The sequence below is a fragment of the Plutella xylostella genome, chromosome 25 (genome assembly GCF_932276165.1).
Source record: "Plutella xylostella chromosome 25, ilPluXylo3.1, whole genome shotgun sequence".
Classification (NCBI taxonomy): Eukaryota; Metazoa; Arthropoda; class Insecta; order Lepidoptera; family Plutellidae; genus Plutella; species Plutella xylostella.
Window position 1 is genome coordinate 2,661,305 of NC_064005.1, and position 23,367 is coordinate 2,684,671.

The 23,367-nt window shown below is 40.7% G+C and overlaps 1 protein-coding gene across 6 annotated transcripts in view; it reads left to right on the forward strand.

The window, feature by feature from the left end:
• LOC105381888 (metastasis-associated protein MTA3) overlaps positions 1–23,367 on the forward strand; it is a 51,894-nt gene that overhangs the window by 15,150 nt on the left and 13,377 nt on the right. For all 6 annotated transcript variants that reach the window (XM_048630143.1, XM_048630145.1, XM_048630144.1 and 3 more), the window contains exons 3-4: positions 10,069–10,176; positions 19,026–19,049. In XM_048630143.1, the coding sequence (XP_048486100.1) occupies positions 10,069–10,176; positions 19,026–19,049 (132 nt within the window). The remainder of the gene's footprint in view (positions 1–10,068; positions 10,177–19,025; positions 19,050–23,367) is intronic.

The following is a 23,367-nucleotide window of genomic DNA, read 5'->3' on the forward strand; positions in this document are numbered from 1 at the left end:
CATAATAAAGGATTTTAAAACTTATGCAACAGTTAACATGGAAATTTCTCGAGATAAGAATAGATACCGTCACGTCAGCGGGAGAATCTTTGTCGCAGTGATCGGTAACTAAATCGTTTTTTTTCTCTAAGACAAGAGCTGTAAAATAAGCCAGCTACTTGTGTAGTTTAGGTACAATAATGTATGATAAGTGGCTGATAAGAAGATCAGTCAACAGAGCGGTGTAAGCAATTGTGTAAACAGTTTTATGTGTGTCACTTCGACTGTGCTCGCTGTGCGGTCATTTTTGCACACAACGTTGGTTACCGATATTGATACCAATTACATTGTGTACTAGCTTCCGTCTGTGCTTTATAATTTTATTATGTGTACATACATACTTCTAACACTCCGTTAGAAATTAGGTTTAGCTTTAATGCTCATGATAGTAAAATAAAAATAAAAAGTTGTTGTTTAGGTAAAGATAGAATTGAAAATATCATCAATATCTTTATGAGTATATTGTGGGAGCATCAACGTTTCCAATGTGAACCGGGACTTGTCAGTTCGCATTACGTATACAACAGATTCATGGTATTAAAATTAGATCAGAAAAGTCAAGAGGTGGCCATTGAACCTAAAGGTGTGGAGATATATCTGTGCATCCGCCATTTTTGTTCCATTTACATTATGTTTAAATCGCCGATCGTTTACTCGCTCCGCTTTCGAATGGAAATATTCCCGAATAATGTACAATGAGTGTATATTATCATTATTATCATGTGGGTACCAGTGCTATATCATTACTTATACATGGTAGCAGTCCTGCTTATGCAGTTTTGGCCCTTATAGCTCGAAAAATTTAGGGATGCTAAACTAAGAAAAAGCATGATATATTTTGTACTGCAAACTTATTTATTTATTATTTGTGTACAAAGGGTGGACTTAATGCTTCAAGCATTTTCTACCAGTCAACCCACAGGAGGTGCAAGAAAATTGAAAATAATGAAAATTGCAAATAATGCATGTCTGTAGTAGTCTGAACATTATACACGTACAGACATTGAGATATTTGTATTAAGAATTTTCTTTTACCATGCACTATAGTTAGTATCAGTCTAACAAAATGAAAGCTCACTAAATGCTAATAGCGTATCCAACAGTCTAAGTCCAAAACTATCTGCATCTAGAATTAGGCACCAAAATTCGATTCCGGCTCTGGTTAATGAGAAAATCAAAGGCCGACGGATTGAAAGCTCTGCGAGAGAGCTAATTCGTCTCCTAGCTACGGAATATCGGCCTTATTGCAACTCGGATTTCTATTGTTGTATGTATGCAAGTAAAAACAGATTAGATGCGACGGTACGGTGCAGAATCGAACAACAGACTCTAGCTCTCCCGAAATTATTGCTATAGGTAGTCAATTTTGTTTTGAATTCGTATCAATACTACATAATGCATATTATAAATGAATAGTAGGTATAAGTACTACTGTAAATAACTACTGTATTATGTTTGTTTTCATACGTACCTAAGTATTTATTCGAATTTTTCAACATATTTCATATTAAGAAGTTTATCTAAGTAAGTAGGTAGCCGAATGTAATTAAAAGTTTTCATCCAAAATACTGTACATTTCATACGCAGACTTCTCACTCTACACACATCCATACATACACACGCACGTACTCACCTGCTGGGATGCAGAAAGCTTTTAATGAGACTTTAAAATAATAAGTAACGTAGGTACTGAAAAAATTAAGTAAATGAGTAAAATTAAATAAGGATAAAATTATCTCTCTCTAACTAATATAAGAAGAACACGGGGTTCTAGGACTTGATTTCATAGACATAATTAATAATAAGCATTTATGGATTATAAAAAAAAATAACCCAGGACGTTACCTGCCCAAAAAGCGGTTTGTTAGGTCAGTTCAAACGGATAACGCAGGACGCAAATGTAAAATACCTACATAATATATCAAAATCGCGTGCATGTATTGCGAATGGCATACACATTACACACCTACCTGAAAGCGCTCGGTGCGTTATGTTATGTACAACTTTGCAGACGTGGATGTACTTTCATTGTACTGACGGGGTATTTTGTTGCTTGCTTTATGAGGGGCTTATTAATTTTGTTTCGAGCGAGGGCTACCTACATACGTATGTCTCCTTTGTTCTATTTGTCATTTGTAAATTTTCGTTATGCCGTTATATTTATATTTTTATAATGATTGGGATACGAGATAACACAGCCAACTAGGTTTTTGCCGGCTCCTGAAAGCTAACAGTATTCAAAATACACTCCAGAAACACACTTTCAACTAAGTAAAAAGTCTATCGACTCAACATTTTCAGTGGCACTTTTCTGGCATCACGTCACGTATGTTTGGCCCTCACGCCCTCCGAGCTCTCTCGGCAAAGAACACTGGCTATATCTCGAACTGGAGCACTCTAAGCGTCCGGTCCAGGAGGGCTTCTCTAGTTTGGCAAAGAACCGACGAACGAGAGCTTTCATGCAGTCGGTACGCTTGATGCAGCGAGAGTCGTGGTTTGCGCAGCAATATTCGATAGTGACTTTTCAGTAAGGTGAAGTGACCCCCCCGGGCTGCCGCGCGGTAATGACCCTCCGCGCGGTATGTAGCCGTCTAACTGCCCTATAAACCTTGCCCTTGCCGTTTTTACTACGCATTTCATAAAAGACTGCTCTTAGATAAATGTTTCGAGTAGGTTTCTAGGACTTTTTAAAATTCGGTTTTCATGGTACATTTTTCATTATTAAATTTTATTGAGATTTTATTCCTAAATTAAAACACAACTGACCCGTTAAAAAAGCAGCGAATCGCATCGAAGAAGTCTGACGAAGTTCACGAAGTTGAGGTTCTGTTTTTATTTAAACAACTCAGCAGTGCTTGAGCTGCTCGCGTCCACGCGCCACAAACCTACTACTATAAACATACAACTTAAAAACTGCTGCATTATGTTTATCAATAATAGTAACAATTAACAAACATAGCGCATCGCACCTAAAGGCTAATAAGATTTGTTGTTAATTGTATTTTACACTAATAAACTCCTACAGCGCATAGTTATACTTATTCCTATTACTGAAAAAAACTTGGAAAAAAATGTATAGTCGCATTCTTAAATTCCAGTACCGCAACGTAACGCTATTGATCCAGCGCATCTTATAGATACATTTATGTTTGTACACATTAAAAAGTAAGAACAAGTAAAGCGGGCTCCTCCCGGAATGCATAGCAACTGTTGCCAAGCGGAGTGGGGTATTCCGTACACAGTTCGGACAAAGATCGCCCGTTAATTCGGTCCGAGAGGGGCGCGGGCTGGGGTTAGTAAACATAATGATGGCCTCCGCCCGCCGTACGATTCAGTAGCTAAATAGGAATGAAGAGTTACCCCGCGCTCCTCACCCCCGCCGCCCCCGATGGCCTTTTCAACCGCCCCAGCCAACCCACGCGTCTTGTGACGTCGATGTGTGATTTCAAGACTTTTCTTTGACTATAATAATAGGACTTTAACATTAATATCATAAATAATCATAATACGTAGAACTACAACTAATATAATATACTCACATGGAGTAGGCAGAGGTGTATTGCACTACCTTCTTACACTAGCCTATGTTAATATACCTGATTAGTGTGATCAAACAGTAGAACCGCATTTACGAGCTTCGCACCAAAATTTGACCGCATGAACCCCACCTAGACCTTATCTCCGGGCACTACGTGCCACACATCACAATGGGCTGATACGACATTGCATCCAATAAACACGGGGCGAACTGTACATTGGTAGGTAAAGAAGTGGCCGTAGACATCCGTATAGATTTGGCCTGTATTCTAATTCCAAACTGAAGGGTGGGTAGTAGCGGGTGGCGCGGGCGGGGGGCGCGTATCGACCGAAGCGCCCTCATCTCACAGGTACAACACTTATCCCGGTTTTAATTGTCGCCACGCGCCGATGAGCCGGCCCCGCGATACACGCGACATGCCGCGTCGCCATCGTATGTCCACGTTGCATGTCCAACTTGCACAATAGTTAAATGCTACATCGAATACGTAATCTTGCGGTTCGGTATTCTTAAAATTGCTGCCGGCTTCGTGGTTTATCGATTGACTGTGGGAAATGATTGCGCTGTGGCTCGGATGGTGTAGCCGAAAAGTACACATTTAAATTGAGTACTTAGTATGAAAGCCATGTTGAGACTGTTCAACTGTCCACATCGATTTCGTGTATTGGTTATACATAAGCTATGGCTATGATGCTCTACATTAATTCACTTTGAAAACTACGGAATTACCTGCTTATGTACTAAACTATGCATGTCTATTCGATTGCATAGTCGATGGTGCAATCTTTCCTTATTTAGGATTACAAAAAAGAATCGTGGTGGCATAAATTCGTAAGGTACCTACTACTGAATATTTTTCTGATCATAGGAATACGCTTTTTACAGACAATATAAAGAAATCTCTACTCTCCATGAGGTTCGGTTTGTTTTATTTTTATTGTTCAGATAAGATGTTAGATTAAAGATCTAAATTAGCGAACCTACATACAGAATATTTTCTATTGATACTCTCAATTACATATAAGTATACTAAGATGGTCTGCCTTAAACGATCCTTATGAACGCATTCACAGCCTCTTGAAGGCGGTGACCAGTTTTATTACGACAAGAAGCACATTTGCCGATCTCACGATAATTTCGCAACCGTCCCCGCATTCCCGCCTCTGACATTACCGCCTGCCCGGTATACTTTTAAATAATTACCCAATACTTGTGCGTTATTACATGTACATAAATAATATTCATTTCATTTTTATACGAGCGCCCGCCGCTACTCTTCGTTTCATCATCCCATATATTAAAAGAGGAATGCTATGTTCGCAACAACCTTTCGTTCGTCTGCTATGTTCAACGAGATAATATAATAATGTGGGCTTTCGGAATTTATGCAAAGTCGTCGAATTTGATTAATGTGAGATCAAAAGATTCGAAAGATAAAAAAACATATACTAAGTCTTTGCATCAAACGAGCGGCACGCGGCTTCAGCTACCCAACGTGCAGGGTTTGGTATGAATCTGGTAATGGCGATAGTTAGAAATGCAACAATCAATGATGTCCAGGAATATGTGTCCCTTGGACTATTCTACCAGACACAAGCAACTTCGACAAGGAGGCTGCAAAGCGCATACAACTCGGTTGGGTTGTATACGGGAAATTCGACACATATTCACCTATTCGGCTATTCATCCAAGCCTAAAGCCAAAGATAATCAGTGCGTCATAAACGATAGCGTATAGAACTGTATCGTCATCACGACCCATCACGTCCCACTGCTGGGGCACGGGTCCCCTTCCAATGAAGGAACTGTTTTAAGCTTACTCCACCACGCTGGCCTAGTGCGGGTTGGTGGACTGAACTGTATCGTAACTATTCGTAACAAATAGAGTCGGTGATATGTTTCTTGCAATTAACCGCCGGATGCGAGCAGCCGAAGCGAGACTCCGCCCGACGTGTCGCCTAGTGCTCTAGCTCCCTTTTATCGATTGTGTGCAAGAGTAAATACAAGTCATATGTCAGTGAGCATTAGGTTAATGTTGCATTAGCATGCGTGAATTAGTTTTATCGCTGGTTAGCGTGTTTAATGGTATCTTTTAGGTTTACTGGTCATTGGACGCCTAGGAGAACAACCTAGTTAGCATAGAAAAAGTAGGAACAACCATTAGGTGTGAACCTTCTCCATTATGTTGTGAAATTTTCCAATATACAGGGTGTAATATTATCATTGGTCAGCGTGGGAAACTATTATGAAACTATAAGATAAGATGTCATTATTCATATTTCCAAAAACCATGTCATAGCTTTTAATTAAATGACCGAAGAAATTATGTAACTAAGTGTAAAAATGACATTTATCCATCTAGTCATACAAGATCTACATGATTTTAAGATATTTTTTTTAATATTTTGCTTACTGTAAATGTTAACAGATAAGTCAGATAACGAAGTATAATCGGAGTATTTACCCACGGCCTTGTTGCCTTATTCCATTATTCTCCACTGGCACCTAATTATAGCACCAATTACACACATTTATTGAAACATGGAAACTAGCCAATTCAGGAAACGTTGCGGTGTGAAGTGACGAAAAAAAAACAGCAACCGGTCGCGTTGCCGCCGCCGAAGCGAATTTGCGATTGAATATAATAATTGTAACACACGTCATGAGTCGTACAAATGTTGGCTCGAGTAGGTATTGTGCTTGTCAAGGTCATGGGCTTGAGGCTCCACCGGCCGCTTGGGTCGTAACTTTGCAAGTATGGGTCGCCGTAACAGACTAAATACTTGTGCATATATAATTGGGCAGCATCTATTAGCATATCATCAAATCAATCATCATCATCAAACTTACTAATCTGCAGGCAGGTCAAGTCTAAGTTGAGGGAGAGAAGTTTACAATCGGATGTCTTTAAAGAAAATACGATGTTATTATGTCACTTTTGGGGGCAAAGGAGTAATGACTATAGGGGTGAGAGTAGAGTAGTGTTAGAGTTGGTGAAGTTAGTACTTTCAAAGTTAGGGTGTTAAAAACTTAGAGCATGGGTGTAAAATCAGATCATTTTTGACTCCACTTAACAGGATTTACATGGACTTTTACTTGCATTTTAATATATATATTTTAGTAAAATGTTTACCCCAACACAACATATCCTCAGCCAGATACAATGCTTACACGGTGCCCGGGATCAGACAAAAGCTTTGCGCGCCTTGTAATTTGGTTTTACGTTACGGAGCGGAATATGGACGGAGCGGCCAGGCCGTGCAGGCGGTAGGCGCAATCCAATTTGTCCACTCGTGGACGCGGGAATCTAGTTACGCTGTCCTGCGCTGTTTTGTGTCCACGGGAATATGTTCAATCTTACTCTCTATCAATATGGATAGGCTAGGCAGAGCACATCCTAACCCTCACTTGAAGCCATCACAAATTCTCATTTATAGCTTAAATACTTATTGGTTTAAACTAAATATAGATAATGGAATTCAATGTGTTGAGCAGCAATGGGAAGGTTTTATATCACACCATGTGTGGATCGGTTTAAAACTTAGTGAGTGTGTGATGTGGCGCTTGCGGCCGCCGCGTCCGCCCGAGCGCGCCGTAGTAACGTAATAAGTAGGACCGGTATTGTTAATTGCCAACTGTTATGTTGGCATAGCTTTTTGTTCTAAATGTTGGCGACACTGGACAAAAGATCCATTTCATTTGCGTGGAGAGGAACACTTTTGTTCTTTACGACGCGGTTTTACGGTGACGAAAAATTATAACACTGAAGAAGGAGAAACTTCTTAATACCGTTTAGGTTATGAGGACTTTTTTTGGCTAATGATTACAGTGAATAAGGCTAAGGTAGCGACGCGACGTCGTAAGCGGATTAAATTTACGTTTTGTTTCGACATGCATTCCTCATCCACAGACGTTTATGGGGTCATTAACATTCAACCTGTACCTCGGTCACCGCAGACGCCGAGGCAATGATACGACCCCGAATCAATGGGTGTGTACATTGCGTGCGGTGCGTCAAGTCCCCCGTACACACTCACGCTGTGAAACCGCAATATAAAATGAATCAATCCGTAACACCGAATGAAGCCAACCTCCAACTTGCCAAACGTTCCCGCCCTTGCACGTGCCTTTTCATTTCACCAAATTCCAACTTTTTTGTTTTTAGTAACTAAACCGTGCCACCCTGCACATGCGTTTATATTCTGTTATCTTTTGACGATCGGATTCTTAAAGTTACGTCTTTCTTTACTATTCTTTGTGCCTTGCTTACCCTTCGTTGACTCGAGAAGGTTCTCACAGTGGGGTGACAGTTTGTTACTTAGAACCTTGTTACACGGAGCCCACGTCGTGTCATTAGAGGGCGTGAATATTTAACTAGAGCTGGCGGGCTCGGCCGCGGTTTCGCTCCGATCCCGCCGCTCGCCCCGGCGTGATAGGACTGTTGGGATTACCGCCTCATTGAATTAATTCTCCTTTTATACGTCGCAAGCGCTAGTGTTTTCTGTGGCCAGTATGCAAGATAGTATGGTGAACTCTACAACTCTATAACCAGCTATAACCGTTGGTAGTTGAAAAGACATCTATGCATAATAATGAAGGCAACCGGAAATGTTTCGGATGCCACAAGGCAACAAGCTTCCTATCCCGTCACCCCCAAGCCCAGAGCTAGGAGAGCAAGCCGAGAGCAAATTAATTCGAATGCAATAACGGCGTGCTTTGTTTACGCTACCACGCTTGGGGGGGGGTCATTCCGCGCCCGAAAGTCGCACCCGCGATGTGGAGAACAGTCATATCCTATCGATTTGTTAAGATGGTGCGCGGGGGGTGGCGAGGGGGGCGGCGCGGGAGGGGGGAGGCTCCGCGCAGCGTGCAGCGCTGTTGCACCTGTCCGCGCTAACCGCGACACACGCCGATGCTAGCGACACCACCACACTACTTCCGAAGTGCCCTTTACGATACACCGTACGCCAATCAATGTTGGCTCGGCCATGTGTTAACAGACGTGTGCCTCCATGCCCGGAGCAACCTGCATGTTAAGCAGGCCCAATGTTTGAACTGTACAGTCCTTGAATGCAGCTCGTAAAAGCAGCGTGAGAATTCGGCGTATTATTCGATAATTTTAGTTGTAACTGGCAATATAAAGTTTAAATATCAATCTCTGTCTCGCCCTTCGACGCCCTGATCCCCGGTGACCGCGCCGCCGTCGCCTCAAGGTCGTAGACGAGGCCTATTGAAGGACTTGTATTCTACCCCGCGTCTAACCACCGAATAAACAAGCTATTTTAGGAATCACGCTCGTTTGATTACTAAGTAATAATTTTGCGCTGGTATTTTTTATTTTGAATAAAAATTACAAGAAAATTGTCTGCTGCGATGTTTGTAGAATTTGCTGTTAGGAGACGAAATGCTTCACATGAATTTTGAAATCAAAATACAGACAAAGAACTCAACTAAGCACCATGCACACCTTTTATACAAATGTAAAATAATCGCATAGCGGAAGCCATGATACAAAGTAACTCCCCTAAGTTATAAATAGCAAATATCGGGGTTCGCCCTTAGATACATCCATACCCGTGACAGAGCATTATCCTAATTGAATGCTCTGTCGCAAAGTGTTCGCATCCGCACATTACATAGACTTAGATTAGTGCCACTCCATCGCGCAATGAAATATTATTACAATAACAATATTTTCATTTTAAGCAGCATTTTTTAAATTCTGTTTTGGATAGCTTTCTTTGCTTATCCTCCTTGTTTTGTAAAAGCAATTTGTAGCATTTTTTAAACATGATTTTAGTTCATAATTCAAAAAAGTTATTCTCTCATTTAACTTTTTTAAGTAACACCCTGTATTCATAATTATTTAATGACAAGTTGACAACTTATCCAATGTATTACCATATAAATTCGAAAATATGTAAATGTATCCCGGGCTGGCTGTGGCAAGTCAAAATGTACCTTTGTATCCTTCCGATCCAACAGTTACATTACGTTTACGTTTCACGAATCTCGCGAACAAAACTAGTTATTTAATTAATCATCATCATAGATAGCATAATTTATTTATTTATTTTAACACTTTATTGTACACAAAAACATAAATACATAACAATTGATAAACACAGTAAAATCATACAATGGCGGGCTTATTGCCAAAAAGCAATTTCTTCCAGCCAACTTTTGTTGGTGGATAAAAGAGTTACTTATAATTCCATCTATAACATTCAAAGACACAAATCTCCATGCTATGCTCATGAGCTGAGAGCATTTTTCATTACCACATTACTTCCCTTATTATAATTTTGTTTCGTTGTGTGTTTAATATAGATTTTTTGAAGGTTTTATCTATTTACTCTCATGTCGACTGTAACCCCGGAGGGGTAGTCAGAGGTGACTCGCAAGCAAGCCCATCCAGTTTTTCCCATTGCATTTGTACGCACGTAAACAAATCCATCGACATGTAAACATTAACTGTATGTGTTGTTCCAGTGGCCCAGTCCGAAGACTCGCCGGTGGCTATGAAGCTGAAGAAGATGTGGCTAAAAACTCCGGTGGGCGAGGAGCAGGCCGCCCAGGCAGTGTTGGACCCCGCGTTAGGTAAGCACCCGTCTGCTAAGCCCGGCACTGGCAGGTTACTCTAGCTAAGGAAAAACTAAGTTTCCTAGCGCTGCTGGAGTCCTACGTCCTACGTCGTTTTACTAAACGTAGCGATGCTATGAAAATACTCGCTCGTTCGTTTTTTGTCAAAATAGAGTAACCCTCCAGATACCGTATTTCTAGAATTGTCTTAAGTGATGAGATTAAATCTGTTGATTGCAGCAGGATTTGCTGTTATTGTTTTTTTTTTTTAGCTTTAGGAGCTTTTTAGATGAAAATGACTGAAATCAACATACTAATAATAACATACTAAAGTAATGACTAAATTTAACTTTTATTTACATGTTTTTCTTACTCATCATAGTTGGTATAAAAAAATCTACTTTATCTAAATACATGATTTTCTTTATTTTCCTACTGGCATTACTGGCAACTCTTCTACGACTCACAGGTCCGCGTACACTGGTCCACTTCGATACCTCGCCTCGTTCATTTTACGTTGCGGTTGTGACGCTGGCCGCCCGAGCTTGGTTTGACAAAGTGGTTTGGTGGATTCGAGTGTAAAATGCACATTTTATTTGTTTCACATTTTATTAGCTTGATAAAATGAATATTTAATTAATTTGCATCTCTAGGTTTTGTTTTTACTTTTATTCATATTTTTTTCCTTATAGGATCTCTTTGTTGCTCGTCTGTCTTTTCAATACTCGATACTCTTTAACTTGAGAACACGTTGAGATCATCATCAGCCCTCTATCGGCCACTCTTGGTGTTAGGTATAAGCCTCCTTTTATTTACGTCAACTTTTGTAGTTCTGTGCCTCTCTTGTCCATTGCATCCTCACAACCTCGCTCATGTCATATCACCATCTAGCAGCTGTTCCATGCCTACAGCTCTCTGCTCCGTGGTGTTATTACATTAAAATGTCAACCCATATGAACGGCCCAACTGAAATTCAATTTCACTTTCATTGCGTACTCTAGTTTTAACCATGACAGTGTTGAAACTGATTCTTTCGCACCTGAGTGTGACGTTGTTAACACAATAACACTTCTGCTAATTTCATCGTAAACCCAACAGGTTTTCAATATTGACTACTGAAATATGTATTGCGGGATTCGGTATGCTTTTATAGCGCATTAATGCAGTTGGAAATTATTCGTTTATCGTCGTTATAGTCGTATGTATCATTATACATTTAAATGGCATCAGGACTTGGTATAGTTAATGTCTTCACAGCTCTAGGATCAGTCCGCGATGCCGATGGGAACAGTAGGTATATTTGTGTTTTTTTTTAATTTTTTAAAAAGAGAACATCCCGACGTACTTCAGGTCGACGACCATCGCCACTAATGGTACCTATAATGTGACCAACTATGGACCAATAAAGGCAGCTTAAGGCTAGAGAAACGGAAGCAGGACCATCAATAAACAAAAAAAAAAGGTGCTAGATAAAATTGAGGCAGATTTTCATGCTCTATGTAATTTTTTCGTAAACTTTATAAGTTACTGCATATTCTATTTCTTTATAATATTATGAGTAAGTATTTTGTTAAATGTAATTTAGTTTTCCATACTTTACACTTGCATTAACACATCAACAGGTTCACAAATATTCATATTTGTCGCCGGTTCATCACTGTAATTTGTCAATGCGATTGAAATGTACTTTTTGTGGAGAATTGTGCCACGGCGGCGCGGCAGTATGATGTCATCGATTTAATTGCGGCGCCGCTCATTACCAACATTAAAACGGCATTTATTTCTGCCCATGCCTGAATAAATATCAATAACTTCAGGCCTCAAACAATTTCGGTTAAGTGTTATTCGACCGAAAGCAATGTTGGGTTCGGCAATCGGTTTGATTTGAATCCAAGTTAAGTGCAGTTTCGGTGAATCTTTCCGCGGTTGGAGATCACAGTGCGTGACGTGTTGTGTGAGCATATAGTTGATGGCGGACACACACACATGCAGAGAGGCGGATAGGTCGGTGCGAGCCGTGCCGTGTACTGGTCGTTAATGGTAGCGGCGGCGGCGGCGGCGGTACGCGAGTGGAATAACCTATAATTAGATGCGTGGCGTACACCACTCCTCGGCGGTAGATGTCTCGCTCGCTTTTGCCATCCGCTTCCCCGTTTCATGCAAAGCAGTTGCCCAAATTACGTATGTTTGTCAACACTAATCAAGATGGCATGCTTTCATGCGAGTGGGCTGTGTGTCCAGCGGACATACACTTCAATTTCATAAAAGCTTCGTACTCGATACTCAATACTCGGACAAGGCCTTTTGTTGTCAGACAAAATTCCGGCTTTAGCGAATGGCATTTTGAAAATCAACAGGACACCCTGTGGGGACGGGGATAGATTTGCAGGAATGCTAGGGGGGTAGATCTCGCGTATCGGGTGCCGTGATAAGTGACGCCTATCAGTCAGTGTGTAGGTGCAGGTGTGGGTAGCGAGCACAATGCGGGGAGGCGCCCGCAGCCGGCGGGTTCTTCCGGCGTGCGTGCCGCTCGCTGCAGCTCTCCTCAGCGGCCGATAATTTGATTGGGCCCGGGCTGTCACCTATGCGCCGCAGTCGCCCGGCCGTCGCTCGCCGGCTATCGATTAGAGCCCTCGCCCCCTGCCCGCCCCTCGCCTCCCGCGAACCGGATCTCGTCACGCCGCCATTGTGTACCCGCGACGCTTAAACGCATTCGTTTCTCCCGATGCGAAAACGACGCATTCCTTCCGCGCGCCGCCCCCCGCCCCGCGCCCCGCCGCCCCGCTCCCCGCGGCACGCCAGCGCCGCACCACCGGCCGGCACCGGGCCAGTGTCACACTCCACTGTAAACACTCCCTCACTCGACGATAACGCGACCAGTGTTACAGTAATCGACAGATTGGGCTCGTCCCGTTTATGGCGTGGAGCTTTAAAACTTTTTATACAGAACATAAAAATTTAGGTGCCACCTAAAAAGCGGTCGCACGGCTTCGGTGTCAAGGTCGATTGTTGAACGGTAGAAATAAATACGACTGTACGAATTAAATTTAATGCTAATTTGAATGAAATCCGCGTTGATTTTGAATAAAGGCTTGTAATAAAAATGTTTAAAATTAACTTATCGCTATTATTTGGCCACGTGGTCCTGTTTCATTAATCAGCACCCAAAAGCTTTATCTACGACTTTTACTTAATCGTTTCAGATTTAAAAACGTTAAATGAGAATGTTGCAAGCGTGGAAGACACAAAGGTGGCGCTTTAGCGTACATTCGACGACCGAATGGCGTAGTGGTTAGTGACCCTGACTACTGAGCCGAAGGTCCCGGGTTCGATTCCCGGCTGGGGCAGATATTTGTTTAAACACTGATATTTGTTCTCGGGTCTTGGGTGTTGATTATTATTATTATTAAACTCTTTATTGAACAAAATAAATTGTTACAAAGGCGAACTTAATGCTAGCAGCATTTTCTACCAGTTAACCTTTGGTGATGTTGAAAAAGTGATTGGTAGTGCTTACGATAGAAGATGGTCTAAATTGAATACCTAACCAAAATATTAATATAACTATACCAATACAATCTAAGTAAATAATTATATACATGATACATACATACATATATTACATACATACACATATACATACATAAACTTAAAATTACTATCATCATCATCATCACATAGATAGGGATCAGTTAAGCTGAATGTTCTGCTTGATATTTATATTTAGTATCTATCTATCTATGTATTTGTGTAGATATATCAGCTGTCCGACACCCATAACACAGGTTCTGCCTAGCTTGGGGTCGGATGGCCGTGTGTGAGATGTCCCCACATATTTATTTATTTTATTTTATTATTTATTCATGAGGTGTAAGCTTGTAACGACCGCGCCGCGCCTCGTTCACACGCCACCCGTGCACTGAACATCGACATAACCTTTGATCAAAGACATCGCTTCTTCATCTAGTTTGATTGAACAACTGAAATAAACTCACGTATTTGCTTTGATATGTGCTGTTTTTATAACATCATCATCAGCCCGTAAATGGCACAACACACTCCTCTGCCTCCCTGATCCAGTCAATACCGACCACCTCCATTTCACCTGTCTAAGGCTCCCTACGCACAGGCAGGAGGCTTGCTTAGCGCCTAGCCGTAGCCTAAGGCCGTCATTCCAGTGAGCGAGGCCGTCCAAAGTAGCAGCTGATAAAGCTCTAGCCAAGTATCTCTGCTATCAAATCTTTTTAGCAGTTGCTAGAAAGGCATATCCTGAGCGACGGCCACCTGAAATGGTCCTCAACAGCATGCGGCACCGTCTTGCTTCATCATTCATCACACTGACGGACGCAGCCAGATAATACATACAATATACCAGATAAGCTCACTTCAACACACACGGCACAACAAAAGTTAGTCCCAAGATTTATACTAACAAAGCATAATGTCAAACCACTTCAGAATTACAGAGCTCATTTCAGTTCTCAGCTCCATTTCAGAATTTATGTTTGTGATATAGTAACATATTGTTCATGATATTACGAAGTAATAAAGTAAAAGGTTTACCCTTACTAGATACATTAGAAAATTGTGAGTCTTCCATATTACGCGAAGACATTAGCGAGTATACTTACACGAACACTCGGCAAAAGAGATCCACACCCAATGCGGTTTCATCTTAATAGTGACAGGTGAAAAATAAATGAATTGAAGAATATTTATTAGATTATGTATTAGATACATAGGTACCTGGTCATGAGTGCTTTCGAGTCTTGTCAAATCAAGCATAAGTGGGCCTATCATATCACAGGCTTACATGGCAATTCGATACTACACAAACATGGAAAAAAAACAGCACCAACTTAGTAACTTTTGGACCTAAAATTTTCACCTTACATTTGACAGTGATAGTTGACGATACGCAACGTTAACGGAAGTTCGAAAATCTTGTAATCGCTGCACAGTAGATTTTAGTACAAGTCGCAAAGGCGTTGGTGGTGAGGGTAGGTACGTATCTCTTTTGCTGACTGTAACTATCAATCCTGCTCATACTCATACTACACATCATCTTAATGTAGTCTTCGACTTCAACGCGCAACGCCACGGATTCGTAATGAATTCTTTTGTTGTATATGGACGATTTGATGTCAATTTCCTCTTTAATAATCCCCTAATACTTATGATGGTCAAATAATGCTGTACCTAACATTAACCTGTAAAATAAAGCGACAGTTCATACGAATAAGATAAACACTCCCGAACAATGAAAAAGTTCCAGTGGCCATAGCACGAAATTGCTTCTAAACGTAAATATTTTAATCAAATTCTAAATTGAAAAAAAATTGGCTTCATTTGGTTTCGATATTTTGTAAGTGGATCTTTTTCATTTCTCTGTGTATCAAATACAAGGAATTCTATTTATTTATTTATTTAATTCTTTATTGCACAAATCCTAATCCTAACTAATATTATAAATGCGAAAGTAACTGTGTCTGTCTGTCTGTCTGTCTGTTACTCTTTCGCGCCAAAACTACTGAACGGATTTGAATGAAATTTGGTATACATAGGGTCTAGACCCTGGGAAAGAACATAGGCTACTTTTTATCCCGGAATTCCCACGGGAAAACTTTTTAAGGCGAAGCGGAGCGCGCGGGAACAGCTAGTCCTAACTAATATTATAAATGCGAAAGTAACTGTGTCTGTCTGTCTGTCTGTCTGTCTGTCTGTCTGTTACTCTTTCACGCCAAAACTACTGAACGGATTTGAATGAAATTTGGTATGCATACGGTCTAGACCCTGGGAAAGAACATAGGCTACTTTTTATCCCGGAATTCCCACGGGAAAACTTTTTAAGGCGAAGCGAAGCGCGCGGGAACAGCTAGTATATAATAAATGCACAAAAGGTGGGCTTAATGCTAAGAGCATTTTCTATTCAAGTGTATGTAAAATTTGCCACGATTTGTCGATACTATATTTGTGATGGCTCCCCGGATCCTCCAGGCTATTCCGGCGAGTGTCCGAGGCAAGGGTTAAAAGGGTTGCTCTTGCTTAGCTCAGGCGAGGTCACGACGGTTAAGCGAATGTGGTTCGTGATGCCATACCGCATAGCGGATAACGTTACATGACGAATGACTTTGCTTCATGTCAGCAATAGTTTAGCTATTAGGAGTAGGTAAATAAGCAGCTTTCATACTTGGGTAACAATGTACTATTATCGCTATCAACATTTTATTGGGAATTGTATAAATACAAGTATCATCTCTACAAAATGTGTCAAGCTAAGCTTCATAGTACAACAAATCTGTTGCGCTTTGAAACAATTGTGAGATCAGCCTTCGCTACTTTTTCAACTAAAAGGCCAGTTCCGAATAGCCACCTCAAACCGGTTCTCGCGTTGTTTCCAACATTTTCAATATTGGTAAGGTTAGGTTACGTCGTGTTTGTAAAGTGAGTTTACTACGAAAGCAAACTGTAGTATGCTTGAGTTTTGAAGTAGTAATAAAAATTGGCTTGATGAGTCTTCTCATGATACAAGAGAGGTCTCCCAGCATTTCAACAGGTGAAGGAAGTTGGCACGAAGCCGTGTGCTGTGCTGCGCTGCGATGGAAATACAACTTATTTCGAATTTTCAACAGCTATTAAAAATGTAGGAATAAACTCTTTAACAGAACATGTTTTAAAACACTTTATTTCCTGTAGTGCCTCTCTCACTATTTCTAGATAAAGGTTATAGATGATATAAAAAAATACTAACGTTTTAGACAGTTACCTACAAACTGTTTTTTTTTGGACACCGATAATCTTTATCGAGACATTGTGATCAATGCCCAAAAGATATAGGTTAGTAGATTAGCAAATAATAGTGATCATTGAGAGGAAGCTGGTATGGTAGCACAAAGTCATATAAAATTTCGTCATGTCAGCAATATGGGGGTTCTACAATCACATTTTTTGGTTACTGTGGAATGTGTAGCTAAGTTCACGTCTTTGGATCGATACACTGTATACTTTGATCGATCCGGGGTCACTAACGTGGCTAAACATTACAGATACTCTTGTATTTTTATTTGAACCGTAATCTAATCTCCGGATCGCGTTTTCATCAATGTTTAAGTGAACTCATGTAAAATGCATTGGCTGTTTCATGAGGTGTACCTACGTATGTAGTGGTGGCTGACCTTTAGAATGTAACACGGTGACTTTAAAAAAACTGAAATTTTTAGGGTTCCTTACCTTCTTTGGTGAGAGCTCTAACACTGCCAATAAGATATATAATAAATTATGTAGTTGTTTATTTACTGCATGACATTATATTTGATTATGGTTAAACAAATATAAAATTAATGTACTCCCTTGTGGGGTAGGCAGAGGTGCATTGCTGCACCCACTTTTCGCCAGTGTTATATTAGTCCCAATGTAATAGGGGGCGGGCCTATTGCCATTTTACGGGCACATCTAAGACCCGAGAACAAATATCTGTGTTTAAACAAATATCTGCCCCAGCCGGGAATCGAACCCGGGACCTTCGGCTCAGTAGTCAGGGTCACTAACCACTACGCCATCCGGTCGTCTATGATTATAGAATATTACTATACTGCACCACTTACACACATAATTATGTTTATATGCCGGCTTTAAAGCCAAAACATTTTTCTAGCAGTCAACATTGGGTGGTTTTACTATAAAAACAAGATACACCGTCAAATACTGTGATCAACACCCCTTAATCCTGGTCTTAACTGTTGCTTTACTCAGATAGTGTTTAATTGTACTATCGATATCGTACAGCGACTCAAACTTGTTCGGTTTTTAGTATACTATGGTATCGAATGTTATATTTTTTTGCCAAACAGAAGATGACTTGTTATCTAGGTAATTTAGATTTTATTTTGTGTATGTATAAACAAGAAGAAAGAAAGAAAATTCATTTATTTCTAACACACACAGAAACAACACATACATTTACAAGAAAAGCTTAAAAAATAATAAAAAAATGAGCATGGATGTTTCTTTCGGCACCAAGCTGACTGATCAGCTTGATGCTATGGCAGGTATGCTACACCAAACCATAGCGCTGGTTTTCAGCTAGAACCCTTGTATTACTAACAACTAACATAGCTGTATGAATTTGAGCTAGGATACGATTCAGTATACAAACACCTAGCAAACAGTGTTCAACTAAGGTCCTGAGCTTGAGTTATAATTTCTCATTTTCCTTGCTGAGTTGTTAGGGTTTTAATTAATAACATATTTGGCTTCCCTTCCGACTTTGATTACGAAAGTTTTAGTTCATTTAGACTGGTATTTTACAAGGCCTCGTCTACTTTTCCTGGTTTCATAAATTGTGCGAACTTCCAATTCGAAAGTAGTGTTTCCATTCGATTTAACTTTTTCTTACTTTTCACCTTATTTCTATTTCATTTTATGTCTCTACTGTTGATAAAAACACCCACTTAGGTACTATATTTTTTTTTTCATGATTGAGAAATAAGATCTTTGTAGGGCTTCATTAAAAACAGTACTTTGATATAGGTATTTTACAGTTGATTTCAGTCATTTTTTACTAGCTTCTTGTTATCATTAAAATTTATTAGTTACCTACTATTATGTTAATATTATTTTTACTTAAATCATATTTCCCTGTTTCACAATGTATCGATATAGTGCTAGAACAAGGTACGTGTCAATATAAAGGATAAAATTGCTATCAAATTACAGAGATGTTTAATCAATAAATTGCATGAAATTTCTTCTTGTACGTACTGTTACCGCTATTCGATGATTGTGAATAATTAAAACCTCTATATTGCCTCATGTTAACCTATACTGTGTATTGATTTGATATTTAATTCATATATTTTTTTACTCAGGTACTCATTGGCAGGAACAAATATGTAAGTTGATCCTTAATTTTATTAGTCCGCGGGCTTCGCTTCGTCTTAGAATGCTTGCGATTACGGGATGGACCTTCCTAGTGTCTATCAATGGTCGACGGTCTAGTGTGCTGGAGGGCGTCCCATACCACATTCTAAATAGTGAGACTTCGTGTTTTCCCAGTTTAAGGTAGTTTAAGCTACATTTTGAAGTTTGTCGATACTTGAAAATAGCAGAGTGCAGACCATTATAATATCCAATAGACAACGCTAATGAAGCGATATTATTATGGTTCAAAAGGGGGCATCGTCAATAAACCTTGATGACAAAGCCTCCAAATGATTTTAATAAGTTGGTGATGTGTTGTATATGTCGGGTGACGGGCAGGTAGACGGCGGGGTCAGGTATTAATTGCACATACATGTGATTGTGATGCGGCGTCAATGACCCCGCGCTGCGGAGACGCCGCGGAGCCGCCGCCGCCGCGCATGCCTCTAGCTCCGCCGTCTACCTACCCATTTCAATTACCTACCAATGTTTTAAATACCTACATCTGTAATGCCCCCTAATGTACCAAACCACCGGCTATCCTGGTCGGAGCGAGGGCGTCGCTCGCGACAGGAGCGCATCTTACCGGCAGCCGTTGTTGTCACTGCGGTGTTTCGCGGGCGGGCAGATTTATTTGGACGTACCCGGCGGGGCGCGGGGGGGGCGCGCCACCCACCGCCACCTCCACACATTTGACTGGATCAATAAGTAAGCAAAGGATGGCCGAGCAGAAAAACCATACACCCGACCACCCCAAGGGGGCACACGTAACCGACACCCCCCCACTAGCGGGGACGACTCCGCAGATTGCCATTTTCTCTTTGCCTACGCTTTAATTAGTTGCGTAGTGACGCGTGTGGATCCCCTAATCCCGAGTTATTAAATTGCCAAAGATGTCCGGTTCGATTAGCTTGCGCAGTCATTTAATGCTACCCTCCCTTAATGAATTCATATTTACTGAATCAGCACTTCTGAGTTGAATAATAGTTACCACAAAGTAGGCATGTTAGCGAACGCACTGGAAAAAGCTCCGATAGCTTCCTATACAAACGCTTCCTGAAGCTTAAACCGCAATACTCACTACCGAAGCGTTGCTAAACACACAACACAGCGACATGGTAGGTATACATAATATACCAATCGAAATGCCCAAAAGAATCTTGTGCATTGTGTGAACGCACCGAACAGCCTCCCGCGTCGGTTATCCATATTCATGTACGGTTGACGAGCTCGCCAGTCAAAGCCTTTGTCCAAATCCGACCAGTATTACCTCTCAAATGCCATTGACTTAGAAAGAAAACAATTGTTCTGGTCATTGGTTTGGTTGCGCAGTTGTCGGCCACAACACCGCGTGTGTGTTGTTCGTCACTTCTTGAAATACTAGTTAGCATTGTGCTGTAATAAAATAATAATATTGGGGACATCTCACGGCACTCTGACCCCAAGCTAGGCAGAGCATGTTGTTATGGGTATCGGACAGCTTATGTATCTACACAGATACATATAAGATGCACATTAACACCCAAGACACGAGTACAAGTATCTGCCCCGGCCTGGAATTCAACCCGGGACCTTCGGCGTTGCAGTCAGGCTCACTAACCACTGCACCATACGTGGTAAGACCGACCATTCGCTATGTGACGTGGTGTGCTGCTTGCCGCCAAGTCTCCGCACGTCCGTGTTAACTACACACACGGTGTACTACGCTGCTACTACCGTATTTACGTTTCGCTGCAGACAGATAAACATGCTACTGAACCTGAACATCTAGATAGGTGGCTTCGAGCATAAACTTGAAGATAATCCACGCACGGAAATCCCGGCCAAGTCCACTACATGCGATATTGAAAGTGTGATGCAGCTAATGTTTAGATAATTAGTAATCTAAGTTGCGTAAGCATTTATATTTCTTGTAACACTACTAGTTTACAGGAACTGCTATGTATTCATGTGTTCGTAGTCTCATGTCCGATGTTACGCATTCCATATTGTTCCCAGTATCGACCTATGCAGTTGATACCCGGAACAATATGTTGGAATAGTTTAAATAAGTATGAATGACTTAGTTAAGTTTGCTATTTTCTTCTAAATCACAATGATTAAATCGATGCAGGGGTTCGAAGAATTATGGATTTTTCCCTTGTAAATTATACCTGCAAAGAACATTCCTTTCCTGCTATAATTATTCATAAGTAATAGCATATATTCAACCGTCCTTGTAGTAGGTAATTCATTTCTCGTGCCGCCCGACTTGCGGCTCCAACAGTTTCTATTTAATGTAGCTAATTAATAGTATCGCTTTCTAAAGTCGAATGAGCTGCGAACCAACGTACCTTAGGGTGTATAAGAAAAGTGTGATTTTTAGTGCGCGCCGCTGAGTGCGGCTCCTTTTCCGCTCGATGGCAATCGAAATAATTATCATAAAGTAAATCCCCCGCAATTCGGCCCCCGGCCCGGCGCGAATGCGGGGCCGCCGTCCCGACACAAAGGATAGGGATGTACCGCGGCGACGTCGATACTGTCTGCCTTGGTGTGATCTATGCTTTACTACGTCAGTGTATGTTACTAAACCTAAAGGTATGATGAGCAGGGCTGCCGCAACACTATTGGGGACCAGCACCAATGCATTCGCCTTATAGGCTCATATGAGATAAATTTCGAACTCGGCAGCAATGCCACGGCATCATAGCGCCAATAAAACTAACCCTTAATCTTTAATTAATAAACCGTATACTTAGTAAATATGCAACAAGATAAAAATTTACTTTGAGACACACGAGTTCCGGCTCTTTACGTCAGTCAAAAAGTTGAAATTCGTAAATCACAACGTCAATTTTAAACCCATTTTAAAGTATCAAAATGCTCTATAATTTGGGGGTTAAAATTTAAACCTATAACGTTTATAAAATTGAAAGTATTATCTCATTGTCAGAACCACAATATCATCGATATCGATAAAACTGGAAGGCTCTTAACCGTGTGGCGCGTTTCGTCGCGGGGAGGAACAATCGCGTTTTCAGTTTCCTCACACCAGCTCTCATCTCGGTATTGCCAATGGAATTAATTTCACCCGCTTGTTTTACCATCTTTCCCTCTTTTTTCATCCTGGCCACCCTTACCTCATTAATGCCAATAATGGGTTAACTTTGTCGCCAATCGCACTCGAATTCAGTCTGCTTTCGATATTCCTATTTTAAATTTATTTTGAATTCTGCGGTTTTAATCCTTGTTTGTAACCGCCATTGTTACTGTATCTGTAGTTGTGGCTTTACTGTATTTTAATCTTATTGCTTCATTCGTTTTAAAACAGAGTACTAGCAGCAAATATGAAGTCTCAAAATATAAGATTTGCCTATGAAAAAAAGGTAATGCTATCAAAAAAATTCTTTCGTTTTTTTACAGTACATATTCCGGTTTCGGGGATATTTAAGAACATCCCTCTATCACCGTGAAAGACGTATTTTTATCTTGGTCATCCTACGGTACCGATAGTATATTCAATATGTATACGTGTACAGGGAAATCTGAATTGCTGTTACGGGATACGGAACTATGTACGTACACACTGCCTTTACCTTCGAGTGCAGTACACAAGCTCTACTTTCTCGGTGCATCGACTATCACGCAACTATTATCGTTGAAGTTGTTTACTTTCTAAAGCAACATCTGTCCCTGCCACCGGCCCCCGAGCTTACGCCATTCATGTGAGTGGCTATTATTACTTGCCACATTAAAAGTGTCCCTTGGGTTTTGTGTTAGCCACCGTTAGCCAATTTATTGAATGATAATTTCGATTCCGTTCTAAACTCGTCGTGAGGAATCTAGATTCATTTAGCAATTATGTTTTATGGGTAATATATATTCCACAATGATTATGTTTAAACCATAATTGTTTGCGTACCTATCAGCTAATCAAGTATGATGTCTTTGAATAAACTCCTTATTAGTGTACTCATGTTTTGAAAAGCGTAATCATAACATTGGGGTGGCCAAGCGTCTTGGTGACGCAACCGACGTTTGTCGCGGGTCACGGCAGGGGGCGCTTTTTGTGTCACCCTCTATTTAGCTTACAAACACACTGTATGTACGCTTTATGAAAGGACCATTACACTGTTCATAACTAACATAAGGCAATGTGTACCTGAGAGTGATTTTAACAAAATACTTGAAAGCCAATTGTCCTTCTCTAGTAGAACGGAGTAGAATTCTATAAATTACATAAATTTACATAATGTGCCTTCCGAATCGCTCCCATTATCATAGTAATTAATAATAGTAATGTAGTTCTAA